Here is a 21,852-nt window from a genome sequence, read left to right as displayed (position 1 = left end):
TTTTCATACGTGTATATATGTGTGTGTGTATATATATAGTGTATATGTATGCATGTGTGTAAATATATGTAAACAGGTGACAGTTTGTGTGTGTGATGTGTGTGTGTTTCTCTCTCTCTCTCTCTCTCTATATATATATATATATATATAGAGAGAGAGAGAGAGAGAGAGAGAAAATCAATATATTATATATATATATATGTATAAATATCTGTATGTACATGTGTGTATATATATATTTTATGTATGTATGCATATATATATATATATATAGAGACAGTTTTGTGCTTTTTCATGGGCTCCTAAGGAGCGTTTTGTTCGAATACCTTGCTGCGCATTTGTTTTGGATTTTTAAATTCCTGGATTTTCCTGAAGAGAATGCTGCAAAATGGTCTCCTTATTCAATCCGAATTTGGAAATTTGCAGCCTTTGAAACATGTGTACAAAATAATAAAAGGAATTCTGTAGAATCTTCGTTCAGCTCCATTTCTTCCCTTCACTAAATATATATATATATATTTTTATGTATGTATGCATATATATATATATATTTATGTATGTATGCATATATATATATATATTTTTTTTTATGTATGCATGCATATATATATATATATATATATATATATATATATATATATATATATATGTGTGTGTGTATGCATATATGTTCCCTGCTCACCATAACTCGGATGCAGCTGTGCATTGTTAACCAAGTAGGGGAGATGTCCTCTTGGTGTTAAAAATTCACAGTAAAGTCCATTCAAACGGTCAGTCATGTTGAAGTGGCTACGAAAATTAATCATATGTATATATGTGTGTGTGTGTGTGTGTGTGTGTGTATGTATATATATATATATATATATATATATAGGGCGGCGAGCTGGCAGACACGTTAGCACGCCGGGCGAAATGCTTAGCAGTATTTCGTCTGCCGTTAAGTTCTGAGTTCAAATTCCGCCGTAGTCGACTTTGCCTTTCATCCTTTCGGGGTCGATAAATAAAGTACCAGTTTCACACTGGGGTCGATGCAATCGACTTAATCCCTTTGTCTGTCCTTGTTTGTCCCCTCTATGTTTAGTCCCTTGTGGATAGTAAAGATATATATATATATTATCCTTCGAAACGTACAGTAGATGAAACCATAGCGACTGAAGAAGGGGTTTTTTCTATGTGTTAATTGTCCTGTACTCCATTTTTTGTTGTTTTTAAAAAAATGTCCAGTTCCTTTGGTTTGTGTCTATGTTTTCGTTTCTCTTTGTGTTCGACGTCCCTTTGGTGTCCTGTACTCATATATGCGTGTATATGTACATGTAGAGGTAGGTACGTACATATATGTTTATATATATGCATGTTTTATTTCATTTATTAATATATATATATATGCATGTATGCATATATATATATATATATATATATATATATATGTCTCTGCATGTATATTTTTATGGAACAGCTTTTGGGAGGTGGCTGCAGATTTACTAGGGTGCCAAGGATTCTTTCCCATCCCAGTTACAAAGAAAATGGATATTATAATAGGGTGTGAAACAAGGAAAGGGTCAAGTTAACAGTCCTTCACAAAGTTAACATGGATGCCACTTGGGCTCGAAAGATGGACCATTATGTAAACCCCCTCAAGGAATGTGAAGATGCAGGCTGGAAAGTCAGATGTAGGGCTTTCATCGGACACAGTGTGAGGCAACTGATGTTATCATTGAGCGTAACTCATTGTAAAGCAAGTACCATCATGAGTGATATTCAAACTGCAGTGGAAAAGTGAAGCCACTGAATTTGGTTAAAAAGAGACGATGAGCAATGGCTAGAAGAATATATTGAGCTAGATCTCATAACCAATTGATTGAGCAATTTGGGGCTTCATTTCAATGATGCCGTTGAGAAGTAGGCCCTGAAACAGCACACATTTTCTCCTGAAAACAACATACACTTGCTAGCTTCTGGTATGCGGAGTTTTTGACTGGTAGCACTTACATGTGCAAGCTGTTTGCAAAACATCATATATATATATATATATATATAGGCGCAGGAGTGGCTGTGTGGTAAGTAGCTTGCTTACCAACCACATGGTTCCGGGTTCAGTCCCACTGCGTGGCACCTTGGGCAAGTGTCTTCTACTATAGCCTCGGGCCGACCAATGCCTTGTGAGTGGATTTGGTAGACGGAAACTGAAAGAAGCCTGTCGTATATATGTATATATATATGTATGTGTGTGTGCTTGACAACCGATGCTGGTGTGTTTACGTCCTCGTCACTTAGCGGTTCGGCAAAAAGAGACCGATAGAATAAGTACTGGGCTTACAAAGAATAAGTCCTGGGGTCGATTTGCTCGACTAAAGGTGGTGCTCCAGCATGGCTACAGTCAAATGACTGAAACAAGTAAAAGAGTATATATATATATAAGGATAAGATCGTTAATTTAAAAATAAAATAACAATTTTATCAAGTGGTCAGCATGGAAAAAATAACCTTCAAAGGTAATAATTATTAAAATTATAAATTAGGGTATCTACAAGATACCACCATGCTGAAAATAGCAGCCATAATCTGACTTTAAAACTTTAGGTGGTTTTAAAGTCAGATTATGGTTGCTATTTTCAGCATCGTGGTATCTCGTAGATACCCTAATTTATAATTTCATATATATATGTGTGTGTGTGTGTGCATGTATATTTTTGTGTGTATATACATATATATACTCACTCACACACACACACACACACACACACATACATATATATATATATATATACACACGTTTGTGCACATATGTTTCTAAGTATCTGTGTGTGTATAATTGTTTGTTTCTTTATCAACTTTGTTTCTTAATTACGGTATAGTTCTGAGTTTCTAATTAAGACAAGATAACCAAACCAACACCACCAGCACCACCCACTTTTATGCTATTACAACCACATAAACCACACCGTCTCTGCAATCAGTGCTATACCACAAGATACAGTACCTCACCTGACCTCACTATCTCCTCTCCTCACCTTCAGCATTACTAGAGAGTCCCAATTACATTTCATTCATTCACGTGCCTGCTTAACTTCCATATTTCCATGCCAGCATGGGTTAGATGAGAAATTGTTTTAGGATTTTAGGGCCAGGTGTTGTTCTTATCACTAACCCTTGATTGCTTTTTAAGTAAAGGATTTCCTTTTTCTTCTGCAGGACTTTCAAAGTGACCAGTGATTGGCCATACTGTCAACAACAAATGTAAACACCAGATCACCATTTGGCTCAGGCAATGACAAATGCAGCTGTGGAATATGTCTTCTGTTACCTCTAAATCTGTCTCTTTCTTTCTCTCTCTTTTGCCTTCCTCCCTCTCTTTCCTCCCTAATACTTCACTTCCTAGCTGTCCTTCTCTTATCTCCAGTCCTACAGGACATTTTCCTTTGCCTTACCCCACATCTGCCTGTCTTGCAGCTGTACAGCTTTTTTTGTTGTTGTTGTTGTATATGTACATTTTATTTTGTCGTGTTTGCTTTTGTCATTGTCCTGTACATTCTTTAGCTATTCCCAGTGGTTTTTCACCACTGTCGCCATCAAGAGTGAACAATATCAACATTGAAGATGCGAAATTGTAAGGATCTTTTGGATGCTGCCTGATGAGGAATTAGCCATAATTTTGTTGTTTTTGTAAAATTTCTGTTTTTGTGAATTTTTGAAACATATATATATTATATATATAAACAACTTATAAACAAGGGCAAAAGAAAAAAATCTCAATGCCAAATATGCCGAAATAGACTTAATCGTCAATAACCAAATAATTTATCACTATGGTTATTGACAATTAAGTCTATTTCAGCATATTTGGCATTGAAATTTTTTTCTTTTGCTCTTGTTTATAAGTTGTTTATAAATTTAACCTTTAAAGGTATTTTTTAATATGCTGGCCATTGATAAAATTTTTTCAAAAATTTTATCCTATATTAGATGTATATATATATATATGTTTACAATATCAGGACTTTAACCCACAAAAGAGGAAACAGATGTTTATGAAGATATCCTCTGGTCAATGAATCACCAATTGATGTGGAGGTGGGTTTAATAACTTCAGTTTAAAAGGGACAGATGACAGGAGGGAGGGTGTTGTGGGGAATGGAGTGAATTTACTACAACCCCGAGATGGAATGTGGTGCAGCAATTTGCTTCAATAGGACAACAGAAAATCAACATCATTTGTCAATTACACCTCACCTCTCTCTCTGTCTCTCTTTCATATATAAATACACACACGCACGCACACACATACATACACTTATATATACAGAAAGACAGACAGACAGAGATATATTAGACCACCCACCACTAGATCTCTTTTGCAAACATTCATAAATAAGACAATTTATTATGTTTATTATGTTGGGACAATTAATAAATTGCACCAGTCCACTCAGCTGGCAAAAAATAAGTAGTACCTGTAATTCAAAGGGGTCAGCCTCGTCACACTCTGTGTCACGCTGAATCTCCCTGAGAACTACATTAAGGGTACACATGTCTGTGGAGCGCTCAGCCACTTGTATGTTAATTTCACAGTGTGCTCCTCTCCTCCTCTCTCTCTCTCTATATATACATATATACATATACAGATAAAGAGATTATCTTTTTACTCATTTTACACACATATACACACACCACTTCATCAAACCTTCTCCCTCTCTCTCTCTTTTCCTTACATACATGTGTGTGTGTGTGTGTGTGTGCATGCACAGAGGAGTAGTTGAGAATGAGAGAGAGAAAATAAAGAGACAGACAGACAGACACATAGAGAGAATAGAGGGAGAAGGCCTGGATTGTCAAATGAATTCATTTCTAAATGAATATAAATAAAGGAAGGTCAAAGGTCAGAGAGAATAGCATCTGCTGCCAGGGAAACAGTATGTTATGTGGATATGTGTGTGTGTGTGTGTGTGTGTGTGTGTGTGTGTGTGTGTGTGTGTGTGTGTAGAGGCAGATGCACATATGTGTAGACATGTGAGCATATAGACAAGTATATGTGTATGTATAAACACACATGGAAAGAATAGATGTGTGTGTGTGTAGACAAATAAAAGTATAAATGTGTTTATTTTTGTCTAGGTGTGTGCTAGTCATCTTGTTTAGTCCCAAGTCAGCTCTGATTGAGCAGGCCTGATATCAAGGGCATTCCATCCATGACCATCCCATCATTTTTCCTAAATGCAGATAATCCCAAGACCACCTGCTGAATCTTTTGGATGGTTTCAGTTTCACCAAGCTCCTGCCAAAACTTGACGCAATATCTCTGATCGATGGGTTTGGTCCTCTTGCATGAAAACGAAAATCTGACTACACATTTGTACTCTAGGCATAACAGCTGGGGGTCTGACATGGCCTACCATTATGAAAGTTTTCACAAACGCAGAGGAAAGAATGGCATCACCTCACATCCAAAGGATTTTGCCCATATGGCAGTAGTTCTGGTGATAAAAAATGAAGTTGGATACGTCTTGCATGCACTTTGTATCCTCTCAAATACTGGGCCTTTTTCAGTATGGTGGAACTGTTTCTTGCATGGCTGTGTGATTAACCCTTTCGTTACCAACCCGGCTGAAACCTGCTCTGGCTCTGAGTACAAATGTCTTATTTTCATAAGTTTTGAATTGAAATCTTCCACCAAACCTTAGTCACAATTTATGTTCCTAAAACTAGCTGAATGATAACTAAGTTATTTTACTAAATTCTTTGTTATATTGAAAGTAATTGAAAGGAACATAGATTATATCAAAATAGATGCAGTAATGAAAGGGTTAAGAAGCTTCTTTCCAAACCATGTGGTCTAAGGTTCAGTCCCACAACACAGCACCTTGAGCAAATGTCTTCTACTGTAGCCCCAGAACCAAGCTTTGTGAGTGGATTTGGTTTATAGAAACTGAAAGAAACTTGTTGGATGCCCTTCCTGACATCATCTCCTATTTCTTTCTGTATGGCAGATTGGTAAGCTGCAAGACATTGCCTATGCATCACTTAATTGCCAGCATTGCCTGAGTGGTGTTGATGCAGAAACACACGGTCAGAAAACACACACGTCGGCTGCGGGGTCACTCCGAAAAGCTCTATCTGCGACAATTTCATCTCAATCGAAGGAGAGGGGCTTTCTCCATCTGGGTTGCGGATCCGTGGAATAAGCTGCCAGAAGAGATGGTGAAGATGCCGACGACCGCTCGGTTCAAAGTTTCCCTTGACCACAAGTGGCCTGAACTCTTTACATGAACACCACCCTGTACATAACTCCATGTCCCCCTACATGGCCTTGCTTTTTTGCTTTTTGAGCCAAAAATTAACTAACTAACTAACTAACACACACACTTATATACACATACTGTATGTGTATTGCTTGTGCCAAATTTTGGCATTGAAAGCTACACCAATGCCAGAACGAGACGACACTGCATAGTGCCAAAGATCCCAGCAATGCCATCATGCTTCAGGACCAGTTACTGCAACAGCCTGGGTTTCAAGGGCCCACAGTTTTTTAATATTCTCCCAAAGGGTCTGAGGAACTTGCACAAAGTAGATGTAGGGGTTTTTAAATCAAAGCTGGACCTCTTCCTGTCGAGAGTCCCAGATGAACCTACTTCATGGCAAGAAGTGCAAATAAGGGTAGCTATATCAAACTCCATTCTTCATCAAGTGCCACATATCAGAGAAGGCTCCTAGTAATAACAGTGTAGTGCAAAACGGCGGTGCATCAAAAAAAAAACATTGTCACAGATACACATACTCATACACATACATACTTATACATGTATACATACACAGACAAGTGTATGAACAAACACACAAACAGTCACAAAATGAACTCCCATAGTTGTCTTCTTCACTAATTCCGCTCACAAGACGGGTCAGTCAACCCATGGATGTGTGGGAATGACCAAATTAGCAAATGGTGACCAAGATGTCATGAATTAGGAGGGTCTAGAGTCTCTCACAGACACTACATTGTTTCCATGAGCAGGACACTTCATTCTTAACAACTCACGAAACACGTAATCCACTTAGCCATCACACACATACACACACACACATGCGCGCACGCACGCACACATAAACACACGCACACACGTTTCAAGTCATTCAAAAAGAAAAATCTAACAATAGGCAAACATAACAACACATACATAATAATAAAAAAAAAAAATGATACAAAGAACCTTTTATAAACACCTCAGATGTAATAATGAAGACTGAAGTGGGTAGTGTGTGTGGGGGGGAGGTGAGCAGGAAAGATAAGTCACAGAGATGGTGAGAAGGATGTTTACGGGGAAGGGGGGGGGAGTGATGATGGTTATGGTGGTGGTGATGGTGAAGACGATGGTGGTGGTGGTGGTGGTAATGATACCAATAGAGTTGATGACGATGGCAATGATGATGATGATGATGCTGCTGTATGCATAGATATGTACATTTGTGTTCTGAATCCTCTTACTGCATGTGTGCATATGTGCATAAGCATGCACCTCACTCTCTCTCTCTGTTATGTGTGTGTGTGTGTGTGTGTGTGTGTGTGTGTAAAGCATGCTTTTCTGTCTACATTGTTTTATAGGTGTGTGTAGTAGTAGTAGTAGTAGTAGTAGTAGTGATAGTGGTGGTGGTGGTAGTAGAATGGCAGTGATGATGATGATGATGGTAGTGATGGGGATAACGATAGAGATCATTGTGGTGGTGGTGGTGGTGGTGTTGGTGGTGTCTAAGGGATGACAAAGGTGTAAGGATGGCGACAGCGTTGTCGGCAGCAGTGATGATTATAACGAAGATAACGAAGAAGAAGAGAAAAATCATGGAAGACGGATATGAAGAAGTCTTCGCAATAATCAAAGAAATGAAAAAAAGAACAACAACAACAACAGCAGCAACAACAACAACAACCACCAGAAGAGCGTGTCTAGGAGTGGAAAGCAGAGCGGCGCAGCAGACTTTAGCGCCGTGATAGATTAATAAATAGTGTGTAAGGTGGAGAAAGTCTTTAGACTATTGGTTGGCGGAATTGGCAGCGGTGCCGGTGTATTGGAAAACAAGATCTATGGCCAAAGAGAGAAGGGAGCAGTTTTGTGAGTCATAGAAACTGGCTTGTGACTGGGGGGTGGAGGGTGGGAGCAGAGGTGGTGGTGGTGGTGAGTCAAGATCATCTCAAACACACAAACATTGTATGTTCATAAAGCTTGCATATACACAGTGTGTGTCACACACACACACATACACACAGACACAAAATTACACATATACACGCCTGCACCTATAAAACGACATAGGTAAGAGAAGCATGCTTATACACAAACACATGCACACACACACACAATGTACTGCATGCCAATGCACAAACACACAGACAGAGGAATCAGAACACACATGTGCATATCTCTAATAAACACATATGCACACACATTATATATATATATATATATATATATATATATATATATATATACACAAAAGAGCATTTAATACAGATGTGTGTGTGCATATATATATACACACACACACACACACATATACACACATATATACACACACACATATACACACACACACACATATATACACACACATATACACACACATATACACACACATACACACATATACACACACATATATACACACACACATACACACACACATATACACACACATATACGCACACACATATACACACACATATACGCACACACATATACACACATACACACACACACACATATATATATATACATATTTGTAGAGAGGTAGTCAATGACTCACATGGTGATTACTCAGAGTTTCATTGGCACTAAAGTGTGTTCCTTATTGATCAGATGTCCATGATGAATCTCTATCTAAATGTGTGTGTGTGTGTGTGTGTGTGTGTGTGTGTGTGTGTGTGTGTGTGTGTGTGTGTGTGTGTGTGTGTGTGTGTGTGTGTGTGTGTGTGTGTGAAGACATACACAAATTCATAGAATAGACTTTAAGATGATGATGAATACCTTCACACACACACAGAGAAACATACATGCAAATACTGAATATTAAGTGATACACATACAGACACACACACAGAAACATACACACAAATACTAAATACTAAGTGATACACATACAGACACACACACTTACACAGCCACATACAGAGGCATACACACACACACAAACACATACAAGCACTCACAGAGAGACACACACACACTTCTAAAACAAAATTAATTTGCAGCACAAAGTCACAAACAACAAAGGAAATATAGAGCTGAATACATTGACCCCAATACATAACTGGTACTAATTTTATTTCCGCCTCCCCTGCCTGACACTCTTCCAAAAGGATGTGAGTGAAATTGACCTCAGTGGAATTCAAACTAAAAACATAAAACTATAACACACACACACATTGTGAATACAAGGAGAGCTGTGCAGTTAGGAGGCTTATTTTGTAACTATGATGTTTGAGGTTCAATCTCATTGCATGGAAATGTTCTACTAAAAACCTTGAACTGACCAATGCCACATGAAGGAATTTGGAAACCTGTCGCGTGTGTGTGCATGTGTGTGTGTTTTTTTTGGGGTTTTTTTTTTAAAAAAATGAATAAGAATAGCTTCTCTGATAATTTTTCCACTTTAATAATCAGGTGTTTAAAATTCAGCAAGTGTTAATTATAAAAGTGGAATAATTATCAGAAAAGTCAATTCATTCTATTTTTTTTCAAATATATAATTGCTGTACCAAGGACTTACTATACTATATATATATATATATATATATATATATATACACACACACACATATGTATATACATACTTTATTTGCAGGTTAACAATGCTACCAATGGTTTCATGTGAGTGAAATCCCTTAGCAATTATCAGGCCTGGCACATGGAGACATTGGTACCAAGGTTCCCAATTGTTACGAGATCCTTCTCTACATGAAACCATCGGTAGCCTTACCAATCCACAAATTAATGTTTATCCACCAATGCAGTGTTGAGGACTTTCATTCTCACTGAACAACATTCTCACACACACACACACACACACGCACACACATCACTGCATGGTTAAGAAGCTTGCTTCCCCACATGGTTTTGGTTTCAATCCCACTGTATGGTACCTTGGGCAAGTGTCTTTTATTAGAGCATCAGACCAACCAAAGCTTTGCGAGTGGATTTGGTAGACAGAAACTGTCACATGTGCAAGCATGTGTGTGTGTCTATGTTCCCCGCCACCACCACTGCTTGAGAACCGGTGTTGGTGTATTTACAGACCCTGTAACTTAGCAGTTTGGCAAAAGAATCCCAATAGAATAAGCAGCAGGCTTAATGAAAGAAAGAAGGTATCCGGAGAGGAGGGTCAATTCGTTAGACTAAAATTCTTCAAAGCAGTGCCCCAGCATGGCCACAGTCAAATGACTGAAACAAGTAAAAGATAAAATAAATAAAAAAAAACCTCTTCACATTCTTGTTACAAAAAAAAAAGTCTTATCTCTAAACGTTTATTTAAAACTAAAATACATTTCAGTGACACTCCAGTATAAAAGGGATTTGTTAAAGAACTGTTAAAAACTCCTTGCAGCTGGGCTCCATCACTGGTGTGGTGATGGTGGTGGTGGCGGTGGTTGTCATGGTGTTGGTGGTGGTAGTAGTAGTAGTAGTTGTAGTGTTGGTTGTGGTGGTGGTAGTAGTTTTATTTTGATACTCAGTAAATCCAACCAGCTCACCCTATTCCACCCTATTCCACACACCCACCATCCCAAACCAGTTAATTATCAGGTAACCAATGACCCCTAAATAAAAATGTCAAAGGAAAGCTGATAGCACTTTCAGCCTCAATCTGTCTGTCTGTCTATCTCTGTTTGTGTGCCAGTTTATGTATGTCTGTCTGTCTGTCTATCCCAGAAAGTTGTACTGCTATCACCACTATCACCACCACCACCAACACCACCATCACAACCACCACCACCACTATCACCACCACATCAGTGTCTGTTAAGTACAGCATTTAACAGAAGACTTAAACTATATAAAGTGCAGCTAAAATATGGCAGGCACTTATATTCAATTTGTCAGGTCCTATCAGCTAATGAGATATGGCATAATTTAATAGAGGTGAGATAAGGGAAGAGATGAAGGGGAGCAAGAGAGGCGGGGGGTGAACGAGTGAGAGGGAAAAAAGAGTTGTGAGTTAAGAGTGAGAGAAAAGGTAAGGATGAAAGGGAGAGAGAAAGGGGGAGAGTGGAATATGTAGCAAGAAAAGGCAAGGAGAGAAGTTAAAGGAGAGAGAAGATGGAAAGAAAAAGTGAGGAGAGAGAGAGAGAAGATAAGAGTGAAGAGAGGGATATGGGATTGGTGGGAAAGAGAGGGGGATGGGAGTGATGAGAGAAAACCAGAGAGAGAGATGGGCATACAAAAGTGATGAGACAAAGTGAGAAAGATAAAGAGATAGGCGCAGGAGCGGCTGTGTGGTAAGTAGCTTGCTTACCAGCCACATGGTTCCGGGTTCAGTCCCACTGCGTGGCATCTTAGGCAAGTGTCTTCTGCTATAGCTTCGGGCCGACCAATGCCTTGTGAGTGGATTTGGTAGACGGAAACTGAAAGAAGCCTGTCGTATATATATGTATATGTGTGTGTGTGTTTGTGTGTCTGTGTTTGTCCCCCTAGCATTGCTTGACAACCGATGCTGGTGTGTTTACGTCCCCGTTACTTAGCGGTTCGGCAAAAGAGACCAATAGAATAAGTACTGGGCTTACAAAAGAATAAGTCCCGGGGGTCGATTTGCTCGACTAAAAGGCGGTGCTCCAGCATGGCCGCAGTCAAATGACTGAAACAAGTAAAAGAGTAAAAGAGAGAGTAAAGAGATAAGAGTAAGCGGTGAGCTGGCAGAAACGTTAGCACGCTGGGCGAAACGCTTAGCGGTATTGCGTCTGTCGTTGCGTTCTGAGTTCAAATTCCGCCGAGGTCGACTTTGCCTTTCATCCTTTCGGGGTTGATAAATTAAGTACCAGTTACGCACTGGGGTCGATGTAATCGACTTAATCCGTTTGTTTGTCCCCTCTATGTTTAGCCCCTTGTGGGCAATAAAGAAACAGATAAGAGTAATGAGAGAAAGAAGGAATAACAGAAAGGAAAGAAAGAGAGAGAGAGAGAAATGAGAAGTGCAATGGCAGGGGATGGCAATGGAGGTTAACTACAAGAAAACTCCAAGAACACTTTCACTTTCATTGATGCACTCCACTCCATTCCATTCCGTTATCCATTTGGAGATTTCTCTCTTGAAATTTACAAAACTGAACCAGAAACTATCCAATCATATGACAGAAAAACAGGAAACTATTCATAATATTTCACTTCCTGTGTAATGACATGATTACATAATTACATGCTTAACGAAGAGTTAACAACAGAGAATCTACATGGTTGGTCAATTTGCTCAACTTGCTAGGAAATAGCCTCGTTTATCTTATATTTGTTTCAGTCATTGGACTGCGGCCATGCTGGGGCATTGTCTCAAAAGGTTTTCCAGCTGCACCAGCCAATCCCAACATGCATTTTTCTATTTAAAGTCTGGTACTTATTCTATCAGTCTCTTTGGCCAAACTGCAAAGTTATGGGAACGTAAACGAATGAACAGTGGTTGTCAAGCAGTATGGACCAACGAGCAAACACAAGGACATGCGTACGCATGCACGCATGCGCACACACACACACACACATACATAAGAGTTACAAAATTGTAGGAGAGACAGGTCAGATATCTCTTAATAGAAATTTTCCAGACAGAGAATTAAATTATATTTCTACCTCCTATTAGCCAACGAAACATGTGTAATGGTGTGTATAAATAATATCAAAGGTTTTGACACATTATCATTGTGCAAAAAAAAATTTCCCCGATTTTCAACTCTTATTAATACTTCACACAAATATAACATCTAGATACTAACAGGAAGTGATTTCTATTTCACTTCCTCTAAAAGGACAATTACATAACTACACCGTTAATGAGGGTGAGGTGACATTACAAGAACAGTTTACAATTTGTGTCAGGGTTTACATAAGGGAAAAGAAAGGGATAAGACGGTTTTTTTTTGAGATGTCCATGGTATACAAAGTATGAAGACACATGAATGATAGGATCCTCCTGACACAGGAGAACCTCCAGCCGGAGCCAATCAATGGACCTCACACATCCATGAACACCAAAAGCACAATCCCTTGTTCAGTAGCTATTCTCCAGTCTACAGACACATGCTGACTATCCATTTTTGCCCTACTCACCCACCTTCCCTGAGAGATGGCATTTCCCTATTCACCCTCACTTTCCTTCCTGAGTGAAATAATAATAATAATAATAATAATAATAATAATAGACCTTTTTACTATAGGAACAAGGACTGGAATTTGTGGGGAGGGGGCCAGTCAATTACATCGACGCCAGTGCCCAAATGGTATTTATTTTAAAAAAGATGAAAGGCAAAGTCAAACTGGGGGAATTTGAACTCAGAATGTAAAACCGGAAGAAATTCCATTTGTATGGGTGAGTACCTTTCCTGTTACCAACCCTCGTTTGTCTGCTTCCAAGAAAGGTAATATTTCCCCAAGACCAGACATGTTGTTCAGGGAAGACCGGAAACAAACAACATTCTAATATGGTGACACTAATTTACAACCATCACATGATGTCAGGTCAAAAGGTCATACAAATATTATTTGACTCTCTCCCTTGTGTGTTTGTGTGTGTGTGTGAAGGGCATGTGACCTAGTGGTTAAGGTGTTGTACTTATGATTGTGAGATTGTGGTTTCAATTCCTGCACCAGGCGGGGCATTGTGTTCTTGAGCAAAACACTTCATTTCACATTGCTCTGTCATCACTTTGGCACTTGAAAACAAGTGGATGTATTCCACCGAAACTAGGTAAATAGATTCTTCGAACAGGGACAGTCAGTAGCGACACCTGCTGGGTCTGACTACGCTGCATTGATAAAGGGCAACTACCCTGAAACGCGTCTGCAGCTGTCTGACTAGCAGGATGAAGCAGCTGACCTCCCCTGTTCGAAAGTCTATAATGGACGCAGATTGTGTGTCAAATAGCTAGCTTGAGGCAGTGGCCTCTTGGAGCTAATCATCGACAGCTTTAGTCTTATATTTATAAGATTGCCATATTAGTATGGCGATAACTATTAATTTCCAGTAACGCTGCCATAATCTCTTTTAGAGAGACTTAGTAATTTTAATATTTCTATTATATATATATATATATATATATATATATATATACATACACACACACACACACTTGGGAAGCAACCTCAACCATGCCGGTGCCAGTGTGACAATTGTACAGTTAAGGACAATACACTAGTAACACGCAGTACCATTACAGTTAACGAGTTTACATTTGTGACAGGGAGACACAGTGTGACATAACTCTGCAAAGAATAACAATTGGCACATCATTTCGCCTTGGCCCAGATTTGCAAAAGTGAATCAATTTTACAAGTGGCCTCATGTATTCACCCAACACACACATACACACACATATAAGGCACTGCTACCACAATCATACATATAGGAACAACTACTCCACACACATACACTTGAAGGGGTTCTTATTAACCACAATCATTAGACCTTTCTTCCTTTCTTTCTTTCATTGTTTTCCTTTGAAATCCTCTAATTTGTTGGATTTGTCTTCCTCTAATGTTTCCTGTGTTCTGTCAATGTGGGTCATTATGTGTGGGTGTGTCTGTATGTAAGTGTGGGTATATGTGTTATATATGTGTGTGGGGGTCTACATATTTATTTGTGTGTGTGTATATGCATATACTTCAGTGTTGTCATTACGTGTTGTTTTACATGTGTGTACGTGAATAGGTGTCAGTACATGTAATGCTGAGGATGTGTGTGTGCATACAAATATGCTTGATGTCAGTGTTGTGTGTCATTCTGTGTGGTTATGAATGTGTGTATGCATATAAGTGTGAGTATATGTTGTGTTGTGTGTATGTGTAGTCATGTGCATACACATACATAACTTCTTTGCTTTTATGTGTGGATGTGTACATGCTTGTGTAAATAAGTGCAGTCATATATGTGCATGCACACACACACACACACACACACAAAACTGAAATTAGTTGTAAAAAAATAGTTTAAATAATGAGACAGACAGGAGAGGGATGGGGGAGAGAGGAGAGTGAGAGAGAGAGAGAGGAGAGTGAGAGAGAGAGAGAGGAGAGTGAGAGGAGAGTGAGAGGAGAGAGAGAGGAAAGTGAGAAGGGAGAGAGTGAGAGAGAGATAGAGTGTGAGAAAATGAGAGAGAGTGAGAAAATGAGAGTGTGTGAGAGAATGAGAGAGAGAGTGAGAGTGAGAGAATGAGAGAGAGAGTGAGAGAATGAGAGAGAAAGTGAGAGAATGAGAGAGTGAGAGAATGAGAGAGAGAGATTAGAGCAAGGAAGCAAGGAGGTGGGAGGTGCCACAGTATGAGTTGCAGTGTGAGTGAGCAGAAAGATAAGAGACATGACAAAGGAGTGAAGAGTGGGTGGGGCAGAGAGAAGGGAACAGATGTGGAGGGGAAGATGGCGGTGGTGACTGATAGTGATGATGATGATACAGTGGTGGTGGAGGTGCACTGGTGGTGGTGCTGCTGCTGGAGCTACAGGTGATGATGGTTGTGACAATGGTAGTGATGGTGGCCATGGTGATAATAGGGGGGGGATGTTATAGAGGTGATGACGGTAGCAGTGGTGATGGTGGTGGTTGTGGCAATGGTATTAGTGTAGAAGAAACATCAGAGCAATAGCCACGAATACTACTTAGAGAAATACCATCATCATCATCAATAACACCATCTCCACCACTGTCAATACTACCACCACCACCTCCATTACTACCATCATCATCACTACAATCATCATCACCATCATCTTCCTCATCAGCCTCCTTCTCGTGATATAACGAACTCCTCTCCTTAACTGACATCACTCAGAAAGTGGATGACCTTTTTTGGTGTCCTAGTGACCTTATAACCTAATAACTGTAATGGGAGAGGGAGGGAGGGAGCTAGAGAGAGAGGATAAAGGAGGGAGGGAGGGAGCTAGAGAGAGAGGATAAAGGAGGGAGGGAGGGAGCTAGAGCGAGAGGATAAAGGAGGGAGGGAGGATTAGTGAAAGAGAATGGGTGAGAGAGGAGGAGGAGGAAGAGAGATGGGCAAAAGCGGAGAGGATGGGAGGGCAAGAGAGATGAGTGAGTGAGAAGGAATGGGTGAAAGAGAGAGAGAGTAAAAGATGGGAGAGTGAGGGAGAAAGGAAGAACACCCTATTTTTGTTTTAATTAATTTTGAAAATAACAAATTTAGTAAAAAAACTGCCGTTATCAATTTGGCTTTTTGGAACATAAATCAACATGGAATTTTGATAGAAAGTGTCAGATTAGATCACTTTTAAATTGGAAGTTTATTTTTAACAAAACCGGGGCTTGTCTCAAAAGGAATAAAGAAAAACCTAAAACAAAAAGGTCAAATGAAATTATCACTATTTTTCAATGTCCATCTTCCATATTGCCATGGATCTGAGAGTTTGACAGGATCCGACTGTGATCCGATATCTACTTTGGCATGGATTATATGGCCGGATGCCCTTCTTAATACCAACCATTTTACAGAATGTACAGGGTGCTTTTCTTTTTTTTTAACATAGCACCAGCACTAGTGAGGTTGTCTTGCCTTCAGCAACACTAGACCATCTTCCCAGCCCTATACTCAATTCAACACCCATTTCACAGATTCTACTGGGAGCTTTTTTCATGGTATCAACACTAGTAAGGCCGTCTGGCTCTCTGCAAGACTAGTCACTCCTCTTAACCTTACATTGCTTCTATTTCATTCACTAAAACCATTTTCCAGAGGATACCTGGTGCTAATTTTGTGGTTCCAGTGAGATTGCCATGCAGCTCACAAGCCTAAGGTACTTTACAATTAAATGAGGTTACAGCAGGCAGAGAGGAAGTTTTATGTGAAGATAATGAAAGTTAATGTAGGAAAGAAGGGACCAGAACAAATGCTTTATTAGAAAGGGCTACGTTTATGTAAAGACATTTTTCTTTTTTAATTTTAAAGTAAAAAATAACAAAAAATAAAGAATTCTTTAAGGTGCAGGAGTGGCTGTGTGGTAAGTAGCTTGCTAACAAACCACATGGTTCCGGGTTCAGTCCCACTGCGTGGCATCTTGGGCAAGTGTCTTCTGCTATAGCCCCGGGCCGACCAATGCCTTGTGAGTGGATTTGGTAGACGGAAACTGAAAGAAGCCTTTCGTATATATGTATATATATATATATATATATATGTGCGTGTATGTTTGTGTGTCTGTGTTTGTCCCCCAAGCATTGCTTGACAACCGATGCTGGTGTGTTTACGTCCCCGTCACTTAGCAGTTCGGCAAAAGAGACCGATAGAATAAGTACTGGGCTTACAAAGAATAAGTCCTGGGGGTCGATTTGCATGGCCGCAGTCAAATGACTGAAACAAGTAAAAGTAAAAAAGAGTAAAATAATTCAAAGGATCAGACTTACGTTTGACCACAAAAGTTCCACCCTCGGTATCTCTTCGTTCCTCTTTTGTTGTCTCAGAGTCCTTCAATTCTTCACTGGTGTCATCATCAGGAGATACGACGGGTGATGACTCCTTCTGGTCTAGATCTTCGATCACTAGTGGTGGTCGTGTATGGGTTGGTGATCCACCACTCACTGTCGCCCTTCTTTGCTTTGACTCAACTTCCACCTTGTACTGCGGAGACTCAGAACCACTGCGGAACACCTCATTGTCCGTCTCATTGCCGTCCCTGCGAAAATATAGTGGAAGAAATGAGATCAATGGAAAGGGATTCAAGGTGGTGGAGATGATGGAGGTGATGAGAGTGGGAACCTGGCAAAATCATTAAAACCTCAAAAAAAATGCTTTGCAGGATCTTTTCTATCTAGGTTTCGAGTTCAAATTCCACTGGGGTCAACTTTGCGTTTCATTCTTTTGGGGTCAACAAAAAAAAAAGTTCCAATCAAAATTAAGGGTTTGTAAAACTCAAAGAACATAAGACCAGATGTTTTGTCTTAGTTTCAATTCCTTGCAATCTGAGTTCAAATTCCACTGAGGTCAACTTTGCTTTTCATCCCTCAAGGGTCAATAAAAATAAAACACAAGTACAGGGGTTTATGATAACGACTAATTGCTCTCCTTCAAAATTGTAAGGGGGACATGTCCCTAATTAGAAATAAAAGGCACCACACTCCCACAATTGTTTGGCTATTGGACAACATACCTTACAGCAAGCATATCAAACACATGGCCCACAGGCCGCATAAAACCCCTTTCAAAGACAAGTGTGACCTGCAAGAGGTTTAAAAATGAGGAACCCCAAAATTTTTAATAATAATAATAATAATAATAATAATGCTTTAATTAATTAAGGCAGTGAGTTAGCAGAATGGTTAGCACACCAAACAAAATGCTTAGCAACATTTTGTCCAACTTTACATTCTGAGTTCAAATTCCACTGAAGTCAACTTCGCCTTTCATCCTTTTGGGGTTGATAAAATAAGTACCAGTTGAACACTGGGGTCAATGTAATCGACTCATCCCCTCCCAACAAAAATTGCTGCCCGTGTGGCAAAAATTATTATTATTATTATTATTAAGGCGACAAACTGGCAGAATCATTGGCACGCTGGACAAAATGCTTAGTGGCATTTCGTCCGTCTTTATGTTCTGAGTTCAAATTCCGCCGAGGTTGACTTTGCCTTTCATCCTTTCAGGGTCAATAAAATAAGTACCAGTCACACACTGAGGGTCGATGTAACTGATTTATCCCTTCTCCCCAAAATTGCTGGCCTTGTGCCAAAATTTGAAAACAATAATAATCTAATTAATAAAGACAGGTACATGACACTGCTGTCCCCCATCCCACATTCTCACGGGCCCACACCCTCAGAGTTGGCACACACAACGTCGGCACACTGAAAGGTAGGTCTGATGAGATTGTTGAGATGCTTGAACGGAAATGTGTCGATTTGTGCTGCATCCAAGAAGTAAGGTGGAGAGGAGGTTCCGCTAGGTTCCTCACAGGCAAAGAACACAGGTACAAGATTTTCTGGGCAGGGAACACTGATGGGGTCGGGGGCATGGGTATACTTCTCGTGGAGAAATGGGTTAATAAAGTAATCAAGGTAGTCTGAGTATGTGACAGAATACTTAAGATTAGATTAGTGCTTCATCATGGGTTAGCAACCATTATCTCAGCCTATGCCCCTCAACCGGGGCTTCCCAGGCATAGAATGTACCCCTCAACATAGACTAGTTGTTAGCAACTTCAGGATCATGGCTAAATGGATGCCCAGAAGACGACTAGCATGGAGGAGAAGGGCCTGGAAGCTTAAAGATCCTGCAAATGGACAGAGATTTAGAGACATATTACTCAAAGCCTTTGATGAAATAGAAGGGGATATCGCCTGACTGGCTCTTGTGCTGGTGGCACGTAGAAGCACCAACTATATTCTCAGAGTGGTTGGCGGTAGGAAGGGCATCCAGCTGTAGAAACTCTGCCAGATCAGATTGGAGCTTGGTGCAGCCATCTGGCTCACCAGTCCTCAGTATAACCATCCAACTCATGCCAACATGGAAAGCGGACATTAAACGATGATGATGATGATAATAAATAAAAGGTTTTGAAAGATTTTGTTACTTAAGGATAATGAATTGTTGGATAAAAGTTAAAATTATGCAGTCCCCATGACAATGTGTATGTGAGCAATGCAGGCCCCATACAAACTCAGCAGTTTGCCATGCCTGCCATACAGTAGGGCTCCCAAATCAAATGTCACCAAGGTCAACTTTGCTTTTATCCTTTCAGGGTTGATCAAATAAAGTAGCAGTCATCTACTGGGGGTTAGTGATATCAACAAATTGCCACTGCCCTCAAAATTGCTGGTCTTGTGCTTAAATTAGAAACCACAAAGGTAGTGAGCAGGTAAAATCGTTAGCACATGTGAGAAAATGCTTTACAATATTTCTTCAGACTCTTTTACAGTTTGAGTTCAAATCCTGCCAAGCTGAACTTTGCTTCTCCTCCTTTTTGGGGTCAATAAGATAAGCACTAATCAAGTATTGGGGTCAATGCAATCAACATACCCTAACCCTCCCCTCAAACTTACTGCTAAAATCAGGAAGATTTATCATAATTATTACATTTCATTTTCCTATTATTATTATCACACTCCTCCTCCTCCTCATTATTATTATTATTATTATTATTATTATTATTATATTTCTTTGCTTTTTCAAATATTATCACATTTATTTTTTTTATTGATATTTTATATTTTTCAATTATTATACTTTATCATGTTACTACTACTACTAATATTCATTATTGTTATTGGTGTTATTAGTAGTAGTAGTAGTATTACTTATTGCTGTTGTTTATTATTGTCGTTGGTGTTATTATTATTGCTGTTATTATTTATTATTATTATTATTATTGTTATTATTTATTATTATTATTATTGCTGTTATTATTTATTATTATTATTATTATTGTTATTATTTATTATTATTATTATTGCTGTTATTATTTATTATTATTGCTGTTATTTATTATTATTGCTTTTATTATTATTATTATTATTATTATTATTGCTTTTATTATTATTATTATTATCATTATTATTGCTGTTATTATTATTATCATTATTATTGCTGTTATTTATTATTATTATTTATTATTTATTATTATTATCATCGTTATTAATGCACTGCTCATTTTACATGTAATTTCCTTGAACTTATCTCACCATTTAATCTGGACCTACTCTAATGGAACTGCACATTTCACAAGATTCTTCTCTATAGATGCCAGCTGGATTTCACATTTACCATCTGTCTCACTCTCTCTCTCCTCTTCCTTCCCCCCTCTATCTACATATCTATCTATCTATTACCACCTCACTAACACACTTTGCTCCATCACTACCATCTCGGCTGTCTACCTCCTTCCCACACCACTTCCATATTCAAGAACAGCTCGCTTCCTATCACCATCTCACACACTACATTGTGTGTGTGTGTGCCTGCGTACATGTGTGTGTGTGTGTGTGTGTGTGTGTGTGTGTGTGTGTGTGCCTGCATACATGTGTGTGAGTGTGTGCCTGCGTACATGTGTGTGAGTGTGTGCCTGCGTACATGTGTGTGTGTGTGTCTGCGTACATGTTTGTGTGTGTGTGTGTGCCTGCGTACATGTGTGAGTGTGTGCTTGCGTACATGTGTGTGTGTGCCTGTGTGTGTGTGTGTATGCCTGCGTACATGTGTGTGTGTGTGCCTGCATACATGTGTGTGTGTGCCTGCGTACATGTGTGTGTGTGTGTGTGTGTGTGTGTGTGTGTGCTTGCGTACATGCGTGTGTGTGTTGTGTTTGAAAGCTGCTGATATAAACAAAGTAAATACTACGGTTGTAGTAGTATAAGAGCCACATTTTGTTAATGCTGACTGTTGTTCTGTTACAACCATTAACCAGAGTCATGTGCCACACATCATTTACCATCATCATTGCTTTACATCTACTTTTCTGTGCTTGCATGGATCGGATAGAATTTGTTCTATGACTGGATGCTCTTCCTGTCACCAACCCTTGGCTGTTTCTGAGTAAGGAGGTGATATTTCCTCTTGGTCATACGTTTTACGTGGAACATCAAGAAAGACACTGCTTCTATGACAGTGACACTCGTTTACAACTGCCACATGATGTTCAGACAAGGAGACACAAATGTAGATACATACAGCTTTTATCTGTTCAA

At 39.3% G+C, this 21,852-nt stretch overlaps 1 protein-coding gene across 7 annotated transcripts in view; it reads right to left on the bottom strand.

Moving 5' to 3' along the window:
• The window catches only part of LOC115222874, a 200,771-nt gene that overhangs the window by 97,728 nt on the left and 81,191 nt on the right, over positions 1 to 21,852 (bottom strand). For all 7 annotated transcript variants that reach the window (XM_029793246.2, XM_029793247.2, XM_036511955.1 and 4 more), the window contains exon 9: positions 17,584 to 17,852. In XM_029793246.2, coding sequence (XP_029649106.1) covers positions 17,584 to 17,852 — 269 coding nt within the window. The remainder of the gene's footprint in view (positions 1 to 17,583; positions 17,853 to 21,852) is intronic.

The sequence above is a fragment of the Octopus sinensis genome, linkage group LG21 (genome assembly GCF_006345805.1).
Source record: "Octopus sinensis linkage group LG21, ASM634580v1, whole genome shotgun sequence".
Classification (NCBI taxonomy): domain Eukaryota; kingdom Metazoa; phylum Mollusca; class Cephalopoda; order Octopoda; family Octopodidae; genus Octopus; species Octopus sinensis.
This window is presented reverse-complemented; position numbering and strand designations above follow the sequence as displayed.